The sequence below is a fragment of the Thermobia domestica genome, chromosome 15 (assembly GCF_964235325.1).
Source record: "Thermobia domestica chromosome 15, izTheDome1.hap1.1, whole genome shotgun sequence".
NCBI lineage: Eukaryota > Metazoa > Arthropoda > Insecta > Zygentoma > Lepismatidae > Thermobia > Thermobia domestica.
The window spans coordinates 39,398,055-39,421,050 of record NC_137468.1 but is presented as its reverse complement, the minus strand read 5'-3'; the positions used below and the strand labels follow the sequence as shown (position 1 = coordinate 39,421,050).

Below are 22,996 nucleotides of genomic sequence, written 5' to 3'. Positions count from 1 at the left end.
TTCTTTAACATTTTTCATAAAGTAAACTGAAATCTTACCATGATAGTAGTTAAGTTGGTATTTTTGTCATCAAGACTAGCATAGATGTCTAAGAAAGCTGAAATTGTAAATCTTCTTCTGAGTTGTCCAACCATATTTTGCCAATCAAACGCTGATTCGTCCCAGCAAGAACCAGCAGCCATAGGCCAACCACCAAATTCATCCAATAATTTAATCAAAGGTTTCAGACCGTCTTTCTCCAATTGAGCTACGAAACAACAAACATATTTTTAGAGCCGTGAAATTAAGTTTTCAAGATATGATTACATATATATCATATAGTTGAAGAATTGTGTAAAAGAAATTACAATCCTATTAATTTCTTTCAGCCGGTTGTGTAAGTCTTTTTTTATTTATTTACGTGAAAGAAGGGTTTGGCAAAATAACACACTGTCACCATTAAAACAAAATTACTTAATTTGTTATATTGCTACGAAATCTATTACTTCTCATTTACTACATAAGTTATTATCCTGTAAATTAGTCATTTAGTATCTAAAAAGTTGACTTCTTATCATAGATTGTTCTTATCTTCATTTCTAAAGCTACAACAAATCCAATATTATTAAATAATATATATATATATATATATATATATATATATATATATATATATATATATATATATATATATATATATATATATATATACAATATACGTGCTGCATAAAGTTATCATTCGTCAGCATTTACGCAGATATGTCCGTGTTTTGAGAGTAAAATAATTCCGTCCGTGTATTGTCTTCTAATGTGGTTTATCGTGTTGTAACAGTGCTCAATGAGGGATGCAACAGGTGGTTATCTTGGCATGACAATCGCTCATGTCGGCTTCTTTTTGCGTTCCATTCCTATCCAATATACTAGTACTTTGTGAACATACGGTCATATTTAAATGGTTACATCTAGGCACACTGTGATTCTATTTTGTATTGCTTACCTCGGTGCACGAGGTCCTTGGTTCGATCCCCGGTCAGTGTAAGTTTTTGTTGGACAACATCGTGCTCGTGTGTTTTCTCGAGGTACTCCCGTTTCCTCCCACTTTCTCATTCCACCAATTCTTCCATCATCATTCACTTGCTCTAACCATCGTCTCCCTTAGATTCACAGGCATAATCGTGGGACGTTAAATTCACAGACTTCATTGCATTTTTTTGCTATTTTGTATTATTATGCTTATTGTATGCTTGCAGCATATTAGCCAGGTGAGGAACACATTGCAGTGGACTCTGAGACATGAACTTGACACGAACTTAATCCATTCCAGAACACTTTTCGGAAACCCAAATTATTTTTCCCGGTGAAATCAATGTAAATATAATTAATCCGCTCTAGCCGAAGCAACATTGTACTCAGAGGTGTACCCATCAAGTTTTTCTTCGGGAGGGCGACTTTCTTTTAAGGACGCAGGTCCCTCTCCTATGGGTACGCCCCTGATTGTACTCTCCCTCCCTCCCTCTCTCTCTCTCTCTCACTGTATATATATATATATATATATATATATATATATATATATATATATTGTTTGCATCATAATTAGAGAGAACGATCCACTGAAGTTTTACTGTATTTTCTATGAGTATATTGCTCTGTACTGATCACACCACCCTGTCTGGATTCCGCATTCTTTAGTGAACTGCCGGGTTCAATGATAGAAAACTGCTGAATTGAACATAGAAAGTCACTTCTGAATAAAATCCAGGCTACAGTAAGACGGAAGATTATTCTTGTTAGAACCACAGTCGGACGCTTTGGTGATCCTTAAGAAAAAAAAAAAAAGTTCAACAAAAAGAAGAGGTGTTCCCAGTATGAACAGGAGAAGATATATATATATATATATACAAAGTCTCTCTGAGTATGATATGACTTTCAACTTAGACCAATAGTCTTATTTGTTACTGAGAAGGAAAAAACTCGTGTGTAAAAAGTATAAACTTGAATTTAATTCGATCAAATGTTAGTTCATCAGAGCATCACCAATTACTCTCGCATATTTACTACTCTCGCATAAGTCTTGTTACGATCCCAAATAAGTAATGTAAAGCCTAAAAGACACAAAAAGTTAAAAAAGAGCGAAAAGGGCTTTTCCAACACAACAAACTGACAAGTAATATTTACGGCAAATTCCGGCGGAAGTATTATTACTAAACTCGTGTAATTGTGAGTAAAGGCGTGTGTGCTCGTTTGTATCCCTAAATATCGTTCGTGATCCTTGCGAAATATTGTTTTCAAAAATTGCGAAAAGAGAGAGGTTTGTGAGATTTGAAAAAAATGAAATGAAATCTTTGAGTGTTACGTCCCACGATTATGCCGGTTAGGCTAAAGGAGACGGTGATCATGAGTAATGAATGAAATGGTGGAACGAACAAAGTGGGAGGAAACGGGAGAACCCCGAGAAAACCCACGCACACGGTGTTTGTCCACCACAAAGTTCACTTAGCGGGGGCTGGGATCTAACCCGAGACCCCAAGCGCCAGAGGTGAACGCTCTACCACTGAGCCACCGCGGCCCTCTTGTGAGATTTGGGACCACCGTACATTTAGCCAAATTTTTACATTTCGGAACACGGTAATCCTAGTGTTGCATATGAAGAAATATTGAAACTTATATTTTTATGAAGTCATTGTAAAATCTAAACAAAACTAATCACAATGGTTATTATACTCCAGAAATCATAAAAGACCATTAAAATGGAAGCCAACAATTTCTAATTCTCAACTGAGTGAAAAATTTTCTCTCAAAATAAATATATTATTTATGTATGTATGTAAGTGTGTGTGTGTGTGTGTGTTGTCCTATGTAGTTTCAATTAGTAAATTTCATGATAATTGAAAAATGGAATTAATATCCTTCACACTACCTTTCGCTTTCTTTCTACTTGCTATTGAATATAAGTCTATACGACTCGTTACTTATAATCATTATATAAAGCAAGTAATCACATTCTGATATTTGGGTATTTTTTTCTTTCTTACACACATAAAAACAAGTTTTTACCTGTATCATTGCAAACGCGATACGCTATCTTAGCAGAAGTCACAGATTGAGGGTCATCGTTACTTAATTCTTCTTCTAGAATGCCTATGAAGCAAAGATAAGATGCATGTTTTAAATACAAACATTTGTAATTGTTATCAACTAACATTATTTAGCACACCTAATATCTTACTTGTCTGTAAATAATTATATTTTTCTTGCACCTTTTCAAGACAAATATTTGTGGTATGTAAATAGCAGTTTATATCAGTTCGCATTGGGTAGCGAGCTCTATTTGCTGATATCCATGACTGAGTATCCATCATTCTGAATATAACTCGCCACTTTTGGAGAAAGAAAAAGAATTATGTACCAAATTCAACAAAATTTTGTCTTTTCCAGGAACTAATTGCTGTTTACTTATTTTTTTATTCTTTTTGAATATATTATTACAAGCCAATTTATAATAAACGTGTTGATGTAAAATCACAATATACTCCTTTCTTTTAAAAGCAAACAAAACTATATTCATCAAATTCATTCCAACGATATTTAATTAGGAAATCTACTTATTTTTACTATTATGTGTCGTTGAACGTTCGAAATCGATTTATTAAGACTCTGGTATGGAGCGTGGTGCTTTACGGATGAGAGACGTGGACATTAAGGAAAGCTGAAATATCCAAGCTGGAAGCACTCGAAATGTGGCGTTGGCGCAGAATGCTGCGCATATTACGAACCGAAAAGACAAGGAATGAAGACGTCCTAAAAAAAACCAACGAAAGACGACAGATCATGAAGATAATAGGAAAAAAAGAGAAACAGCATGCTTGGCCATCTTATTCGGCACTCCGGTTTGATCACCGTGCTGATAGAGGGAAAGGCAGAAGGAAAACCAGGAAGGGAAAGACGAAGGATAGAATATCTAGATGCAGTTACGAAGAAGCGACCTTATCAATGTATAAAACAGCTCTTCCAAGGGGAAAAAAGTTTTAAAATTTCCATGTTGCCCACCAACCTATGGTTGAGGAGAGGAAGAAGACATATTTTCAATTTTTATTTACTTAATATTTATTAAGGTTTAAAATGCAAAGTTTGGGAAAATATGTATAATAATTATGTTATGATTAAAATTATCCATCTCTCGTCGTAAATCAAATGCGATGGCCATTTTATACAGTATTTAGATATTATAAACTTATCGTTATAAATTAGAAATGGTAACCATGTTATGATTAAAATTACACTGTACTCACAAATTATACATGATAATATTATGTGCTTAGAATTTATCATATCTTGTTTTCAAAAGTATTAACCATGTTATATGTAATGTTTACATATTTATATTTGGAAATTAAAAATGTTATTCATTTTAGATTAAGAATTAATCCGCATTTGTAAACTAAAAATGATCTATCAATCTTTCCTTACTAATTGAAGATGACAATCGTTTAATGTTTAAAATTTTTAAAATCTCTTTGTAAACTAAACAAGATAACTATGTTTAGAAGTGGTAAATCTCTTATCGTGAACTAAATATATGGTACATTTAATATATATATATATATATATATAAATAAATGAAAGTGACTATATTTGTGACTCCATAACTCTTGAAACCACCAGACCGTTCTCGATCAAATGTTCGACATAGATGAGGTTCGAGCCTGGGATGGTTTTTATTTTTTCACTTTGACGGCACAACGTAGGGGAGGGGAGATATATATATAATATAAAACTTAATAACTCATGAATTACGAGACCGATCTCGATCAAATTTGTCACATAGATGAGGTTTGAACTTGGAATTATTTTTATCATTTCACTTTGACGGAGCAACGTAGGGGAGGGGAAGATATTTAAAAATGATCAAAAATGACCTATATTAGTGTCGAATCCGGGTCGCTTAGATGAACAGTGACATTTCCGATCCCGTTTAAATCCAAATCCAACCCATAAACTTGGAGGAAGTGGGATATATATATATATATATATATATATATATATATATATATATATATATATATATATATATATATATATATATATATATATATATATTTAAATCCCTCTACTAATTTGGAGACCGTCATAAAACGTATCCTTTTTGCAACCGGTAGAACGGCTGGAGTATAGAAATTTGTTTTTGGATATATCGTCTCTAGACATTGAAGATGACACCATAGTCAACTTTTTTTCTTCAAAATTGATGTATTTCTGCCTGTTCCCAAACTGGCGTTCTTCTGGAGACAATTCACTCAAGTACCTCTTCGGAGTCCAGTATAGATGCTTTTTTGCGTACAGTTTCAGGCAATTTCTGCGCCCATTCAAGCAGAAGTACCAACGTTTGCTTGGGCGTCCAATTAGCCTTACAATGAAGCGGACTTCCGGCGAAGCTGTGTATAGATGTTTTACGCACCTCTAGTTACGGTAACAAATATGTATGTATTTATCTGATGGAGCGACGAGCTCTTTATTCTGTTCCTTCAGCTTTTTACTATATACAAGGAGTATCAGACCACCCGTCCGAGGCACTTTTCTCGCCTCGTAGTGCACGTTGACACTTGAAACAAAAAATGAACTACCAAATCGTATGTGAAGAATCAAATAGTGGTGCTTCCGTATCCAGTGGCGTAGCGGGAATACTTCCACGGGGGATCAACCTCAAAAATTTTAAATGGAATGCTCCACGGGGGATCAACTGCAAAAAATTTATTTGGAAAGTGGTATCAGTTTCGATTTCTTTGGAAGTATTATTGAAAAACAAGCAATTTTGCAGGAAACACTTTTCGTTAAATTCTACGGTTTGGCATCTGTGTGTGTTATTTGTTGTTGAATTGCTATTAGACCACCCGACCCATGCATTTTTCTCAGTTCGTACTTCGTAGTGCAGGTAGACACTTCAAACAAACAAACAAAAAAAGGAATGACCAAATCGTATGTGAAGAATCAAACTGTGCTTCTTTCATATTCAGTGGCGTAGCGAGAATACTTCCGCGGGGGATCAACTCAAAAATTTTAAATGGAGAGTGGTACCAATTTCGATTTATTTGGAAGTATTATTGAAAAGGAAACAACTTTTACAAGAACATTTTTCCTTAAACTCTACGGTTTGGTATCTATGTATTATTTGCTGTTGAATTGCAACTAAGAACAACAGTTTTAGTTGGTAATGACTCCAAAAGAACATCAGATAGCACATGTTCTATTAAATAGTTGTTGAAAACTCTTTACAGCATTCAGTATCAAACGTTAAGGCATATCTCGTCTACTTATCAACAAACGAAAACAATATTACAGGACAGTACTATTTTAAAATTCGGGATCTGAACCAATTAAAAAAAAAGCAGAGAAAAACACTCTTTGGTTTTAAACTACGTATGAAACAAATTTGGATGTAAAATCCAACAACAACCCCTCCCCTCCAAAAAAAAAAAATCAAATTTAAGAAATCACTGCCACTCTCTTAGTCTTCTTAACTTATGTAAACATTTTAATAAATCACTTTTCGGAACTCTTTGCACAAACAATTGCTCAAGAATAGTACAAATAAACAAACTGAAGATAATAAATAAAATAAATAACATGAATTGCAAGTTCTGAACATTCTTACCAAAATATCGTACTCCCCCCCCCCAAAAAAAAATTAAAACTCATAATAAATGTTCAAAGGATCGACCAGCACGTGCGATCCACATTCGAATGCGCACCGGGACATTGTAGATTGCTCTTAACACTTCATTTCCCCTTAGTCCATGGCATACATTATAGATCTTGTTCATTATGTCTTCCCTTGTAGTAGGACGCTTTTGCTAAACCAGCTCCTTGACTCGTCGCCAAAAGAAAAATCGAGATGAGTCAGATCTGGAGAACGAGCTGACCAGGAAACGGCCTCCTCTTCCGATCCACCTGTTTGGAAATAAATGAGCAACAGTTTGTCCGGCAACTCTTGCAAAATGAGCAGAGTAACCGTCTTGTAATCACATTATTTCACGAGTTGCTAATGAGACCTCTTCCAAGAGTTCAGAAAGAACATCTGACAAAAAATTAGCGTATCCTACTTCAGTTAAAGTACCTTCGAAGAAGTAAGGACCAATTTGGCCTCCCACTATACCACACCAGACATTAGACTCCAGATATGTTGATTGTCAACTTCACGTACCCAGTGAGCATTCTCGCTGGACTAGTAGTGAGCATTGTGTACGTTGACCTACATTAATCTTGAAGGTCGCCTCATCCGTATACAGAATGTTCTGGTGAAGCATGAGTTCCTAGCGCTCACCCATTGACAAAACTCCAATTGGTTATGGAAATCTTGTTCTTGGAATTTTTGGTGCAGATGAACATGATAAGGATTTAACGCATTATTGTGCAGAGTCCTCCAAATCATAATGTGGCTCATAGCAGCATCCCTAGCTAATCGTCCTGTTGAGATTTGGGGAACCATAAGGACTGCATCAAGGATGTCGGGAGACATGGCGCCTGATCCTGAACATGGCGCCTGATCTGCAGACGTTTGTTGTGGTGAGGATGGACATGCACAATCCTTTGCACACAAAGTGCTAATCAGATACTCGTGTACGTTTGCGGACAGATAGTCAGTGTCTGTGAATATCTGAGGGTTCAGTGAATATATTCTGGTGAATTCAAATCGGTTGAGAGCTACGTCCATGTGATATACCTTTTGGTATGCCTCTGAAACAAGATGCGCTACATCGTATTCGGATGTCTTTACTCCAGCATTCTTGCGCATCCACAGTGAACAAGCATCATTGTATGCGTCTTGATATGGTTTCATAAAACACCTATCAATGAGTTGAGTCTTGTGAGTGATATGTGGAGGAGTACGGAGCAATGAATCCTGTGATCTCTCGCATATTTAATCACTTTCAGTTCTTTATTTCTGCCATGTTCATCAACAATTAGCAGAACTGGGATGTGAGGAGAAGGATGACAGAATTTCACAAAGTGTTGCAACGAAGTTTAAAAAAAAAAAAAAAAAAAAAAAAGTATCACTCGTTATCCAATCAGTACTTTGTGCTACAGCAATACTCTCAGGTGGAGCATCAACAAACAGTCCCTCACTCATTCTCTGGCGCGGAAATACGACTATGAAGAGGGGTAGTACAAACTGACCAGTAGCACTCACGCAGAATATCAATGTTATATTCCGACCTCTTTCAGCCGACGTAGGATTGACAGATTTTGTAAGCGAAAAACAGGGGAAACCAATCTCACGCTATATAGCCATTAAGATCACGGTTCCTACTCATCTGGTAAGAATCGATTATACCTGTCTTTTCCAGATTAGTAGATACTTACAATTTTCCCGTTCATTCTTTTTATATACAGTTAGCACAAATGAAGCCCCACAAAGGATGTACAAAAAATGTGGAGAGGTAACGGGAGAGCTGCCTGGTGTCCCTTATTCCGAATTCCGAGCTTTTGTATTTAACAGGCCCTAAGTATTGCGCCAATTAGGACACACTCTTCCATTTATGATTGAAGAGATACTCTTTTCTTTGTTGCGTCATCATTTGAGTCAGAAATACTACCTTCCGTTTTCAGGTGAGACATACTAGTTCTTGCGGGCTGATTTCTTTTTCAATCTGAAGAGCGAAAACAGGCGTCCTGAAAGCCTTTTTCGGGACAGTTAAATCTTTCATTGAAAATCGGGACGTCTGGCAACCCTAGCCCGACGTCAACTTGCCCAGAACTCGTTTCGTTTTTCGCATATCACTTTGGGATTAACATGAACACACGGTACACCAATCTCATGAGCGTTCAGTATTCGTGATGGTGGAAAAGAACATTTGCTCATCAGTGTGCACTAATTTGTATAGAACTTTGCAATTTGTTCCTTATTGAAAGTTGTTGTTCACGATATACTTACGGGTCGCTGTGGCTCAGTGGTAGAGCGTTCACCTCTGCTGCATAGAGTTCTTGGTTCGATCACAGCTCCGCCAAGTGATTTTTGTGGTGGACAAAAACCGTGTGTGGGGGTTTCCTCCGGGTTCTTCCGTTTTCTCCCACATTCTTGATTCCACCATTTCATTCATTTCTCATCATTGCCGTCTCTATTAGCCTAGCCGACATAAGCGTGGGAAATAAAACTCAAAGATTTCAATATACTTGTAGACACAGGTGTTCTAACAAATAAATTGGGAAGTCACTTCTTAAATTCGTATAAAAACCTTTCACAGCACTCTGTTTGTCCTTGTTGAACTTGTCATTGATATTTAGTTCTTCAGCTAAGTCAAACTAGCTTCAGGTATTTTTACCGTGATAATGACATTAAACGATCAACTAACTGTTTCGCACGGCATTTCAGCTCTTTTCCATACATATCGGGAAAAGTATTTTCTCAACTCCTAACTTACGCGCAACAGGTAATTTCATTCCTTGCTTTCGCTGTGACAGTATGTGTTGCAGAGAAGTATTTGGGACACCAATTCTATGTATCAAATGCCATGTGAAGCAGTTAGCTGATCGCTTAATGGCATTATCATAATAAGAATACCTGAAGCTAGTTTGACTTAGTTGAAAAACCAAATATGAAAGCATCACCATTTGTTGTTTGAAGTGTATACGTGCACTACGAGCCGAAAAAAAAAAGCCTGGGACGGGTGATCTGATACGCCTTGTATACATGTTACTTTAAAATTTCTGCAAAATTCCTGAAATGGGTTAAGTGAAATAACATCTGAGGTTTGAAAACATTTCTTTCAGTTTCAAACAGTGTTCAGTTCTTTTAAAATTAAACGTTTACTTCCCTTTAAATGGGTGAATATGCAACTGAGGTAAACTGTATGGCGTTTTTTCTTCAAATGTAATTTTCTGTTATGTAAAAATAAAGCGTTGACTTTCATTTATATATCTACAGAATACTTCAAAAGCGCTGTAATATACAATAAATTGGTAAAACTGAATTTGCGGTGAAAATGTGTGAAAACAAAATTTTTACAATTTTAAACATTATATTCACTTCTGTATATATTAAGTGTTTCCGATGTTCCCAACGTAGTTTCCTTGGAGTGAAAGTCCGTGGCCATAGGAAAAATTGTTGAATATGCATCTCAACTAAAAGTTCATAAGATTAAAAGTTTAGTAGTTTTAAGCGTAGGTTTCAATTAAAGCGGGTTGCAGGACATTTTAGATACCGTATTTACGCGAGTCTAAAACGCCCTCAAATGTGAGACGAAAAAAAAAAACTACTTGGCATTGATTTTTAAGAATGAAAAAGATAAATAAACATGTGAAAATACAATGAAAATTTTTCGTCTTCCGTTTTCAGTTTCCAATTTCCGGATAAAACAATTTCCCATTTTCGGAAAATGTGAGTGTTCCTAGTACACATTTTTCACAGAATCATGACTAACAAGATTAGCTATCTCCGGCAAAACTCAATTGTTTTCGGCTGTAAATTGGGCCTTAGTGACAGTGCAAAATGTAGGCCTAAACTTGCAAACTCGAATGTAAGACACACCTCGATTTTGGGGCTGAAAAATAATTAAAAATGTGCGTTTTAGGATTACGTAAATACGGTATTTGAAAATGAAGGGAGGACAGGAGGATAAGACAAGATGCTCAGCCATTCACGATAACCCAAAGGAAAACTACATCCATTTAAGCTGCGACTTTTCCTTCCCCACGATCGTGAATACAAACTAGTATTGTGTGGTCATTTCTTGAACATGGATAAGAATATTGCACTTTGTTATTAGAACATATAAAGAAAGCATGGTTCATGCAAGTTAGTGCCCTAGCACACTACGTCTTGCTCATACTAAACTACTTGAACACTAGATTTCAGGCACACTGTATTGATCGTCAAGGAGCCCGAGGCTTACTTTGAGTTCGATGAACTACGCTTTCTGGGAGTACGGTTAATCTCTGTTGTAATGCAGCGTATAGATTCGCGACTGGGCTCATCTTTGCGCGAAAACAAAGGATATATAAGGGAAGCAATTTGCCCAAATTGCCTCCCCTTCCGTATTTTCATCCTTTACCATTCCGCTTCAAAACATGGGTAGAATACAACAGAGGAAACATTGAACAATGTGCTCTCATCTATGATACGGGACTTTTTGGACACCCTGTAAACAAACTTCATATTTCTTTGCTTCTTGAAACTACTGTCATCCTCTTAAATATTTTACCCGTATACGTATAGCTTTACTACGAACTTTTATATTTATCTATCATCCTCCACAACAAAATCTATTTTTTTTCTTGACACTCACCCTCTTTAAATCAAACCTCTTTCAGACTGTTGCTTCGTAATGAATAATTTAATTCAGTCTCAATTTTCATTACAACCTTACGTGCTCATTGACGAGTGTCACATCAAGAGGCAAGTAAAAGTCTTGAAGCCTAAACCAGATTAATTGATTATAGATACCAATTAATCTATAAAGAAATCTTACTTCCAGTAGTGACAGCAAATGCAATAGTGTTGATTATCCGCATTAATTGAGACCGCGGTTACGCATCTAATTAAACATGCGTTTGTTTAGCAAAGAAAGGCACTACAGTGCATGGTTACTTTTCTTATAATACGTCAAGCTTGAAAAAGTGATGGCGGAATCTCAAGCAACCTTAATTAGTTTAAACTATCATGTTTACGTTGTTCCAAGGAAAATATATATAAAGGAGAAAAAGTCTGAACAGCGATCAAAAGGAATGATGCTTGCTTCAATTCGTTATTTCTGATCACTGTTCAGATGATGTAGTCAATGAAATATTGACCCACCACCCATCGTGACCATGACCCACTGTGATCCACCATCCACCATGAACCACTTCGACAAACCGTGACCCAATATGTCCCACTACCTAACGTGATGCACTCTGACCCACTACCCATCAAAACCCATTGTAATCAACTTTAACCCATGATCCACGTCTTCCTGTCCACTCACTAAAGAGTTTACACTTGCAATTAAACAATGCTGTGAAATTATCACTAATCGGAGTTTGAATTTCTACGGTCAATCGCTCAAGCACCGCTCTGTTATAATAAGGTGGATCTGACCTTTACAATATAAAATGGTAAAGTGGTTGTCATGGGTAAAATTACGATGAATTTGAAGTATTATATATAATTATTTCCTTGCTGAATTACAGATACTTTTCAGTGGAAAAAATGATGAAATTTGAAAGTGGACCAAAGTAAATGTGAAAAAAGATGTAAATTTTTCCATATAATTAAGTATACAGTGAAAACTTAAGACTCTCATGTAATTAAACTTACAGTACAAATTTTGTATATATATATAACGGGTTACAACTAAAAATCTGCACAAAATGCGAGGTAAGATAAAAGCAACAAGACGACAAGTGGTAAGTATATTCTAACGTTTATTTACAGTATATGCATAGGCAGAAAAGAAAATGCTAATGACACATTGCAAATGGTGCGTGATCAGCTACAGTCCGCAAACGTGTTGGAATAGACGCACAGGCTGTTTGGACGCCAGTTGGGTCAATTTCTTTTAAACATTTGCGTATTCTTCTTTGAAGCTGCTGAAGAGTTTTTGCCTTCCAATTATGTTTGTACACCTTGTCACTCAATTGTCCAAAAAAATCTTCCATTGGGCGGCACTGGGGCAAGTTAGTTGGATTTTTGGTTTTGGGCACAAAAGGATGTTTTGGGACATGAGGTACTCCTTAGCCTTTCTCGCATAATGAGAGCTGACTTTGTCAGGCCAGAAAATAAAATTATTGTCAGAATGATATTTTCGTATAAAGGGAACTAAGATCTTTTGAAGACATTGCTTCACGTATACATCTTGATTGATTGCTAACCCACTAGGCTTGAAATAAGGCTGCGACACACCTTTGTCCGATACAACTAAATAAAGCATCAATTTGCCTTCAAATTTCTGCATGCCTTTATATTTTATATTAGAAGGAGTGTGTTGCTTGTCTGAGGAATAATAAATGTCATTTCCGAGCATTTGGGATTTAGAAAGGCTAAAGTAACTTTTATCATCCAAAACAAACGACTTTCCTTTGTAATTTCTGACCATCCAACGACAATTGGATTCCACAATTTTTATTTGCGTGTCTGTGTAAGATGGAGCTTTTTCCTTTATGCATGCTTTGATTCCCATTGATTTTAATGTTTTAGATATGTATTGTTTTGAACACTTAAATGTTTTTGCTGTGTCGTTCTGACTAATGTTGTCTTTCTTGTCAAACATCTCTTTAGTCTTTGTTTATTTTTATTCGTCATAATTGCTGCCTTTCGACCACTTCCTGCTTTTCTTTCTATTGTTCTGGATTTAAGAATCGCATAAATTGTTCTTTTTGGTACACCTTCAGCAGCAAAGTGTATCACACAATATGATTTCCCCAATTCGTGATGTTTTTCGTGGAAATTTACAATGCCTGCACGGAGGACTCCTTCCTTTGACGCCATTTTCTACCAGTTACTTCGCACCAGAAAGTAAGCAAACATATTGTGAATTAGACAAAGAGTGTACTATCAACATACCAAAGAATAGCGATGACTGTGGCAATAGGTTTTATTTTATGACTCCGCACATTTTGTGCAGATTTTTAGTTGTAACCCGTTATTTCTCGCAACCTTATATCTTCAGTGCCTTGTGCTGAGAAGGCTCCATATAATAAACATAAGATTCAAAAATTATTATATTAGAAAGTAGTGGATATATGATACCACTGCTTTCTAATTAATTGAGACTGTATTTTTTGTGTCTCAATTAATAATTGTTTCTTATTTTTTTCTCAACTAATATCGATCGTTTTTGATTAGTTTTACAAATCAACCCACTACCAATTTCCCTTATATAGAAAGTCTCCCCCTCAGAAGAGAAATTTAAAAACTGCTAGAACACGTTCTGTTTATTTTTAATAAAGAGTTAATATACTGAATTTCACTCCCTAAGTTGAACGACTTGTGAGATACTCAATTTTTCGTAAAAACTTGGACCTCCTCTCCCCCTTTAGTACATGTATTGTAATAAAAGTGATATGATAACATCCCAGTTGGGATTAGGGTCTAACTATCTACCAAAATTCATTTCATTTGGCTTTGCCATTTGTCCGTGATCATCACTCACACATAGTTACATTCGCTTTTATGTAATAACTCATGTATTACAGGTGATTCAAAAATGTATTTTTTTTTCAGTAGTTAGCTCCTCTAAAAACTCACAGGCTGTATCTCGAAAGCCAGGTAGTAAGTCCTATTGTTGTTACAACAGTTACAAATATCAATATCCGAAATACCTGAAGTTCTTTTTTCACATAGATATACTCATCTCAGATAAGTAAACAGAAAAAAATGAAAAAGGAATAAAATAGAGGCCTTGAAAGTGAAACACAGGCACATTCACCAGTGTTCAGAAGATGCTGTCTACTATGGACTGAATAGAGTGAGTCAGGCGGTCTGAGTGTGTCGGTGAGTCACGGTGGGTCACGGTGGGTGGTAGGTAGCAGTGGGTCACGTCCTGCTGACCACGACCCACTGACCCACTCACAAATCTTGACCCACTAATCTATTCCATCTCTGTTGCAGACATTATATTCTTTGGGGACTTTCCTTAAAAAAAATCATCATAGTCCAAGTCTTCCAAAGTGTGAAGGCTGATTAAGATTCAGATATCACTTCAACAAACGAAAAAACAAGATACAGTAATTACAAGAATTTTCATTGAATTTGCGTAGTGAGGACAACATAATTAAAATTTCGTACTCATCAAGATTACTCGAGAAAAGTATAAATAAGTCATGAGAGCGGAACAACTCTCTTCTTCGGTCGGGGTAAAATAGGACTAGTTTATCAAATTGAATGTGAATGTTCAACTTTCTAAATTAAAACATTCTGATTTGCTCAGTGATGATGTTAATCTATATTAAGTAAGCAAAGCTTGTTAACATGTAAAATGTCACAAACATTATCACAAAGACATACTGGAAGTGAAAATACAAGTATTGATAAATTACTTTCTTATTGGAAAAAGTTTCTTCAATTTACACACAGTATGAAAGATTATAAGTTACTTTGAATAAAACCGTCAGTAATAGAACTTAATTGCTTGACCAATAATTATGTAGTAATGTTTGCACTAAATTGTTTTGAGAACCAACTTACATCATTTACTTCAATTATTTTAACCCCAGCCAAAAACCAAGAACAATTAAGGAGGAAAATGAGTGATTGAACAACGAGGAAGAGTTGTACCTAAACACATGAAATTACTCGTACTTTTAAAGAAACTCGAAAGCAATTGGCTGTACCAGTAAATATATCAGTACAATCTTCCTGTCTTTACCCAACAATGAAAAATTAAAATTACCCTTACCAATTTCAACCTAGAGATTACAAATATTCAGAAAAGGAAGTTCATATCTCATTTAAGGGCTTGATTGTGCCGACGTTTTAAAGTTATTTGCCTTTCTCATTGTTAAAGCATGCCATACACAAGGCACGTAGCCGAGGGGTGGGTCCGGGGGGTCCGTACCCCCCCCTTCAGAACCAGAAATGTAAACATTAAGGAAGGATGAAACAAAAAGAAACGAGAAAAAGAAGAATCACCGGTAAAAATATAAAGCTACAGCAAGAGTTTGGCTACTTTTTCTTATGAGGAATTTTGTGTAGAGGAAACAGGGGGAGGTAAAGTTGAAAATGGATATTATTGTAACGGAGCATTCCGAATTTCATCTAGCTCCATGCTAATTCTATGGACTACAAATGACGATCAATGAACAGGTTCGATTAGATAGACGCTCAGAAGAACTTAAGAAATGCCCACAATCACGAATAACATGAGATTGGTAACATACATTCCAGTTACACTTGTTAAAGAAATTTTCAATTTTCAATTTCATGTCATTCCCCCTTCCCCCATTACGAAATCCTGGCTAAACGAACCCATATAGGTTTTCAGTTGAATGATCGAGCCTCTGTTGTAATAACCACAGTATTTCGTCACGGACCCCCCCCCCTATTACGAAATCCTGGCTACGTGCCTGCATACACCATGAATGAGCTCGGTGTTCCGTTTTGTAGGCACTCCGTTTGAACTTTTTACATGTCAACAGAGTTTTTTTTTAAATACCATCAATCAGAGCCGTAACTAGAGCGCCCGGGGTGAAGTAGAATTCGGCACCCAGTACAGACACCTTACCAAGCTTTCTGTTTTTTAAATATGAAAAGCAGCTTTTGTTATTATGCTACACTGAACTTTTATTAAGCTGCTTAAAAGAGCGTTACAACAGCCAAGAGCGATCATTATGTATTCTTTTACAAATAAGACCTGCTTTCAAGAGGTTTATTTTGGAATTTTTGTTAAACTTGACAAAACTCCCTTTGGTTCTATACAAATCCACTTGGAGAATAGTTATGGAAACTTACAGTACAACTATTTGCAATATTTCATACTATCTACTGTAAGAAATGAAATTTCAGTACAGTAGAAACTATGTGCTTTTAAAATGATTAAATTGAATTATAGCATTAATTTCCAGTAACAATTGTAAACTTTTGTAATTTTATTCTGTAGGTAAATTGGATTTTAATTTCAATTCTTTTACGATAAAAAAATATTTTGTGAAATGTAATGGACATTTAGAAGAAGCCTTCTTTGCGAATTTCTCAATATTGATCTATGGAGCTAAAGAATATGTTTAATGCTGTATTTCAAATCCAAAATATAGTTCGCTACAACATTTTGAAATAATAGTAATTACTAAATCTCTTAATGAATAGAAGTTGTGAATTTAAGGTTGCTTATTATCAGGGTTGGCTGGTTTAAACCAAGGTGGTTTAAACCAGCTGTTTAAAAAAAAAAAAATACAACTGGTTTAAACCAAACAAAAAAAAGAACGAAAAATTCTTTAAATCGTGTGAACTTCATGGTGACGTCTCCACATATCAAACCATCTGCATTACGTTTATGTACTTTTCACCTTTTAATCAAGGGGTCCCGTGTTCAATTCTCGATCGAACCACAACCCATCAAGTGTAAACCAAGTAGCGATTCGAGGTGTCCCTTTAAGCGAAAGTCTTCTCCGTGATAACTTTGGTATTTCATAAGGATTTTAAGCCTAAACATACGAAATGAAACCAAATTACATATTTCTACTGTAATGAATGCCTGTTGCTTTATAAAGAAGCCAATGTTGCTTAAACATATTTATAGAAATTGGCAAAATTTATCAACTGCCTACGTATTTTCCAACATCAGCTTGGATTTGACTGTTTTAATTTTATTGAATGATACCTACATACCAAATTTGTAATTTAATACCTCAGTTTTAGCGTAGTGATTATGATACGTTGACCTTAAAATTTTATATGCAAATACACTTAAAGTAATAACAGGATTTTTCCAATGGCTAAGGTGGGAGTTTCCCGATTTATTTATAATTGTATAATGTTTTTACTTGTGTAACTGTTTATCTTTTTCTTCTTATGAAATGACTCTTGACAATTATATTAACAAGTAGGCCTGTGTAAAGATCAGTACAACGTATTTTTATCAGGAATCCTTCTTGAGTGAGTCGGCAATCGTATTTGTGACCAATTAGTCCCGGTTTCGTGTCGAAATGGACAATTTTTCTTGGATGAAGCCGAGAAGAAGCTTGGATTCCGCTTCAAGCTTATGTGACCCCTTCCAGTATAACCTTGTTCCATAATAACACCAAGGTGAAACAAACTCATTTCTGTCCATATCTAATATAAATACATAGAGTAAATTATTTAAACCAAAAAAACCTGGTTAAAACCAAAAAAACGGGTTTAAACCAAAAAACCTGGTTTTTTGTTTTTTTCAATAAAAACCATGGTTTTTGCCAACCCTGCTTATTATTAATTAACATTAAAAATACACTAACAGACATACACACATATATATTATATATGTGTGTACGTTTGATATGTATGCTGATAGAAAAACCACAAAACTAGATACGTATGCACAAAAGAAAATATCCTGGCGATACAAGTGGTTGATGGAGAAATGATTCCAACAAATTCCTTCAAATTGGAAGCATTTCATATAGCCTATCAAAGGAATAATAAAAAAAAAATACACTGGTAGTTATCAGTCTTAGAGAAAGAGGAAATTCGCTGACTCCTTTTTTTACAACTGCTTGTAGTTCGAAAGTGTTAATATTCCTCTTGTTTTCCTACACTTTTAATATTCCCGCGCAAACAGCAACTTGCATGTCCTCTCGTGTCTCTTCACTCTTTTCATTTTTGTATCTTCATTCTCACAGAAATATTAATCCCATTGGGTAGAAAAGCATGATTAAGTAAGCAAACTCATCACCATCAACGTATTTCAGACTCAGACTTTGACTGTTTCTGATTTTGAAAACGCTCTTGAGTACATTATAAATCATTACTTAGCACCTTATATATCACATCGTCATTAAAAATCATATACAGCAATAACTTTCTTTAAGTACTAACATGTAACACTTCCCAAGTGTAACACTCCGATTTTGATAAAATTTGGCAGGTAGATATTACACATGAAATAAATGAATACGCATTTTCTTTTTACGGAAAAACGGTTTTAGGGTGCAGAAGCCCCAACCCAAAATTTTGAAAGTTGGCGCTCGGAAAGCAAGAAGAAGTGGACCGAAGTAAATGAAATTATGCATAGATACCGTAGAATTAAATCGAAGGAATACGTATTTCGTATTTTCTTAAAATAAAAAAAACATAAAACAGGTGGGTGGGGCACAGACCATTCCAAACCTTTGATTACGAAATATCAAAAGTGCGAATAAATATATATTAGAAGTGCCTAAAGGATAAGGTGAATTACTACATCGCTTTGTGTAGGGACAATAGGCAAAAAAAAAAAAAAAAAAAGCAAACACGTGTTTTTAGTTTCTGCGGAAATGTAGTGTTGGGGCCAAGGCCCCTCTGAAGAAAGTAAATATTACAGCAGAAGCGCAAGAAGGAATGGACCGAAGCGAATGAAATTGTGTGTAGATATTGTATATGTAAAATAAAGCAATTCGTGTTTCCCAAGTGTCCCGTACTGATTTGCTTCAAATTTGCATATCAACAGTAAACAGAAAATAAATCGACACGTGTTTTTATTTATGGAAAAACACTGTAAGGGTTAAAGGCGCACCCCGAAATACTATAAAATACGCTATAGGTAGAAAAAAACTAGTGTGAAAATGGTGAAATTTTACCAATAGATAGATGACCTAAAAGTAGGAATCAATACAGTGAATTTCGAGTGTTTCGTGTTTCTGCCCTCAAAAGTTCAATTTCAAAGACTGAAGTTAGCGCCCCATAGCTACTTGCGAAACACGTATTGCCTTATTTTATATATACAAGATCTATGTATAATTCCATTCGCTTCGGTCCACTCCTTCCTGCGCTTCTGCTTTATTATGTACCTTTTTAGGAGAGGACCTTGGCATCCACTCAGTTTTTCCGCACAAACTACAAAACACGGGTTAGCTTATTTTTGTGTTTTGTTTCTTAACACACTTTCGTTGTGATTCTATATGTAATTTAGGCACTTCGAAAGTATACTCATTAGCACTTTTCGTATTTCGTAATCAAATATTTGGAAGGGTCTTTGCCCGACCCATTTATTTCTTTGTTTCAGGAAAATACGAAACAAGTATTCCCTCATTTTACATCTATTAGGTACAATATCTATGCACAATTTCATTCACTTTGGTCCACTTCATACTGCGTTCGGGCGTCAACTTTCGAAATATTGGGTAGGGGCTTTGGTCCCCAATAATTGTTTCTCCGCAGAATGTTTTTTTTAAAAAAGCACGTATTCGTGTATTTTATGTGTAGTATCTAACTGCAAAATTTTATCAAAATCGGAGTGTTACAGTTGTATCAAATTGTATCAAAACCGACAACAACATTGATTTAACAGGGCGTCAATACTTTTTTTTAATCATTTCTTTCTGTTTGCTCGTTCGGCGCTTTCTAGCCATCAGCGCCTGGGACGACCGCCCCGCGCGACCCCTTCTAGCTACGGCTCTGCGGGAAACGGATCCGAGATTTAAGGAAACTAGTATAAAACGATTGACAATTTTCTTATAAATGGATATAAAACATTTTTAAACTTCTGCCAGTAACTTTCGGCTTTCATTATGTGAAGGTGGCCCAAAGACGCCCAACACTGCTTGTAAAAGTATTTGACATCCCACACGATCAATATGTATGATAATAGTTGAAACAGCGTATTATAATAATTATTTGTAGATAGTCACATGTATTCTATGTACAATCCAAAAAACATTGTTACTTTTTCTTGTTTCAGTTACTTTTTAATCATTGTTTGATTCCTTCATTTATGTTGTTTCTTCTAGCTTCCGAAAACGTAAGAAATCTCTCTATCTGCAAACAGAACAAAGTGCATGCACGAGCCAATGCTGAGCACAGCTGCCAACTGCGAAATGAGAACTTCCGGTGGTCCAACGCGCCTTGATGTATACAGAACTATACGATCGACAAGCTATACGCTCGCGACTTTCGCGCACCTGCCGATGAAACCCTGAACTGCAGTTATACAAAAAAAAGTTATCTCAGCACCGTTGGGACCACCAACGTCAATTTTCAAAGTTGATTTCTACGCACTAGTGGTGGTGAGAGGAGACCATCTAACACGGTTTCCCACTGGACGACCATATAGTGTCGCCTGATCGACCAGGTCGCCTGATGGAATGCAAATCGCCAATGTATGGTCGTTCCATCGGTATCAGGATATATATATATATATATATATATATATATATATATATATATATATATATATATATATATATATATATATATATATATATATATATATATATATATATATATATATAATGATCGAAAATGACCTATATTAATGCCAAATTCATAGTTTTCGGGGTGACACTTCCGATGTAAAGTGATACTTTCGATGCCGTTTAAATCCAAATTCAGCCCCGCTACTTGGGGGAGGGGAAGATACATAAAAGTGGTTGGAAATGACCGATATTAGTGTCAAATCCATAGTTTTCCGGGTCGCTGAGACGAATAGTGACAATTCAGATAACGTTTAAATCCAAATGCATGCCTTTATCTCCAAAGTGAAAAAACATTCTCCCCATGCGAAGAACGGATACTCTACTAGTTCCTTATAATTTAAAACTAAACTCTGAGTCTTGAGCAGTATTACTGATAACGTCTAAATACTTTAACTAAATTGTAACATTTTATTTATTGGTTACGAAAACTACATTCGAGTTGCTTTTTAAGCTATGGAATACATCATAATAAATCATACTACTTCTAGTAGTTTTCCTTCCAGTTTCTCTTTTGTTTACCCTCGAAGAAAAATGCCCGAATAATTTATTCGAAATATATGGAAGAAGAAAAATGGGAAGTAACACTACTATGTAATTAATGTGATTTACATTGGAATTTCTTAATTTGAAGTTTCTTAATACAATTGTCTTTGAAAGTTAGCTTTTGTTCTGGTTATTTATTCTTATGAATTTCGATTTAGAAAAGAAATCTTTATTCTGAAGCCACCTACAGTATGTTAATTATGATGGATAAATCGGGACCATCGTAAATGATAAATCTTACTATATAGTTTAAAATTAAGAAGAAAGAAAAAAAAGAGATAAAGATAAATACTGACCTTTTAGATGCTGGTCCACCTGATTTCTAAGAATATTGAATGTACCCCAGCGAGCTTCTGTAGGAGGAATTTTGTGTTTTCGAATCCACCCACCACAGGAAAACATATAGAAGTCTTCACATGGATCCACGGAAGTATTTATATTATTTTTAATTTCTTTCGCTGAAACAAAGGAATATCTGTAGTACGTAGAGAGAAGAAATTATGTTTGATTCTACTTGGAATTGTCTGAATGTACAGAAATTATATATATATATGTGTGTTTAGTTGCGAAGGAAAAGGAAAGTTGTGAAGTGCCAGCTTGAACTGCGTAAAGATTTCAGTGCAACTATGGTTTCCAACACTCATTCCAAATTGATATGCATTTGTGTAAATGCCCTATAATTTTTGAACGATCTGCATTGGGAGCATCAAAAATGTCTTAAATACTTAAACGTCATAAAAAATGGCTAAGGTTTTTGTGCTTCACGCTAATTCCTAATAGTTAACAGTCATGCTAATATATATCGCTACCTACGTTATCAGTTGCCTACCTGACGCTAATAGATATAGCTACTTGCGTTATCAGTTGCCTGCTTGACGCTAATAAATGTCGTTACCTGCGTTATCGGTTGTCTGCCTGACTAATAAATGTCGTTACCTGTGTTATCGGTTGTCTGCCTGACTCTAATAAACGTCGTTACCTGCGTTATCGGTTGCCTGCCTGACTCTAATAAATGTTACCTGCGTTATCGGTTGTCTGCCTGCCTAATAAATGTCGTTACCTGCGTTATGGGTTGTCTGCCTGACTCTAATAAATGTCGTTACCTGCGTTATCGGTTGCCGCCTGACTCTAATAAATGTTACCTGCGTTATCGGTTGCCTGGCTGACGCTAATAAAGGTCGTTATCTGGGTTATCGGTTGCCTGCCTGACTCTATTAAATGTTGTTACGTGCGTTATCGGTTACCTGCCTAACTCTAATAAATTTGTCGTTATCTGCGTTATTGGTTGCCTGTTTGATGCTAATAAATGTTTATCTTCATATTGCCGAATTCAATGTAGAGTAGAGGTACACTCAAATTTTTATATTTCTAAATAAAGAGGCTAAATTTGGATAATTACAATTAATGTTTAGTTGAGTTGATTTTAGTTTAGCGTCCCGTTCAGCAGCGAGGCTATATGAGACGTGGACCTACTGATTAACGTGGAATCCGAACCACATGAGCTCCCGCCGGGAATCGAACCCGGGTCTCCCACGCCAAAGGCGCGTATGCTAACCGCTTAGCCACAAGGGAGCTCCAATTAATGTTTAGAATTACAATACTTTGCAAATCAACACATTGTGTATAATGAAGTCCTTGA

At 35.7% G+C, this 22,996-nt stretch overlaps 1 protein-coding gene across 1 annotated transcript in view; it reads right to left on the bottom strand.

Annotated features, from left to right (window-relative positions):
- The window catches only part of LOC145671839 (neprilysin-11-like), a 77,473-nt gene that overhangs the window by 47,203 nt on the left and 7,274 nt on the right, over positions 1 to 22,996 (bottom strand). Inside the window, exons 4-6 of the mRNA XM_081741065.1 lie at positions 21,654 to 21,815; positions 3,034 to 3,117; positions 39 to 247 (exon numbers count right to left, since the gene is read on the bottom strand). Coding sequence (XP_081597191.1) covers positions 39 to 247; positions 3,034 to 3,117; positions 21,654 to 21,815 — 455 coding nt within the window. The remainder of the gene's footprint in view (positions 1 to 38; positions 248 to 3,033; positions 3,118 to 21,653; positions 21,816 to 22,996) is intronic.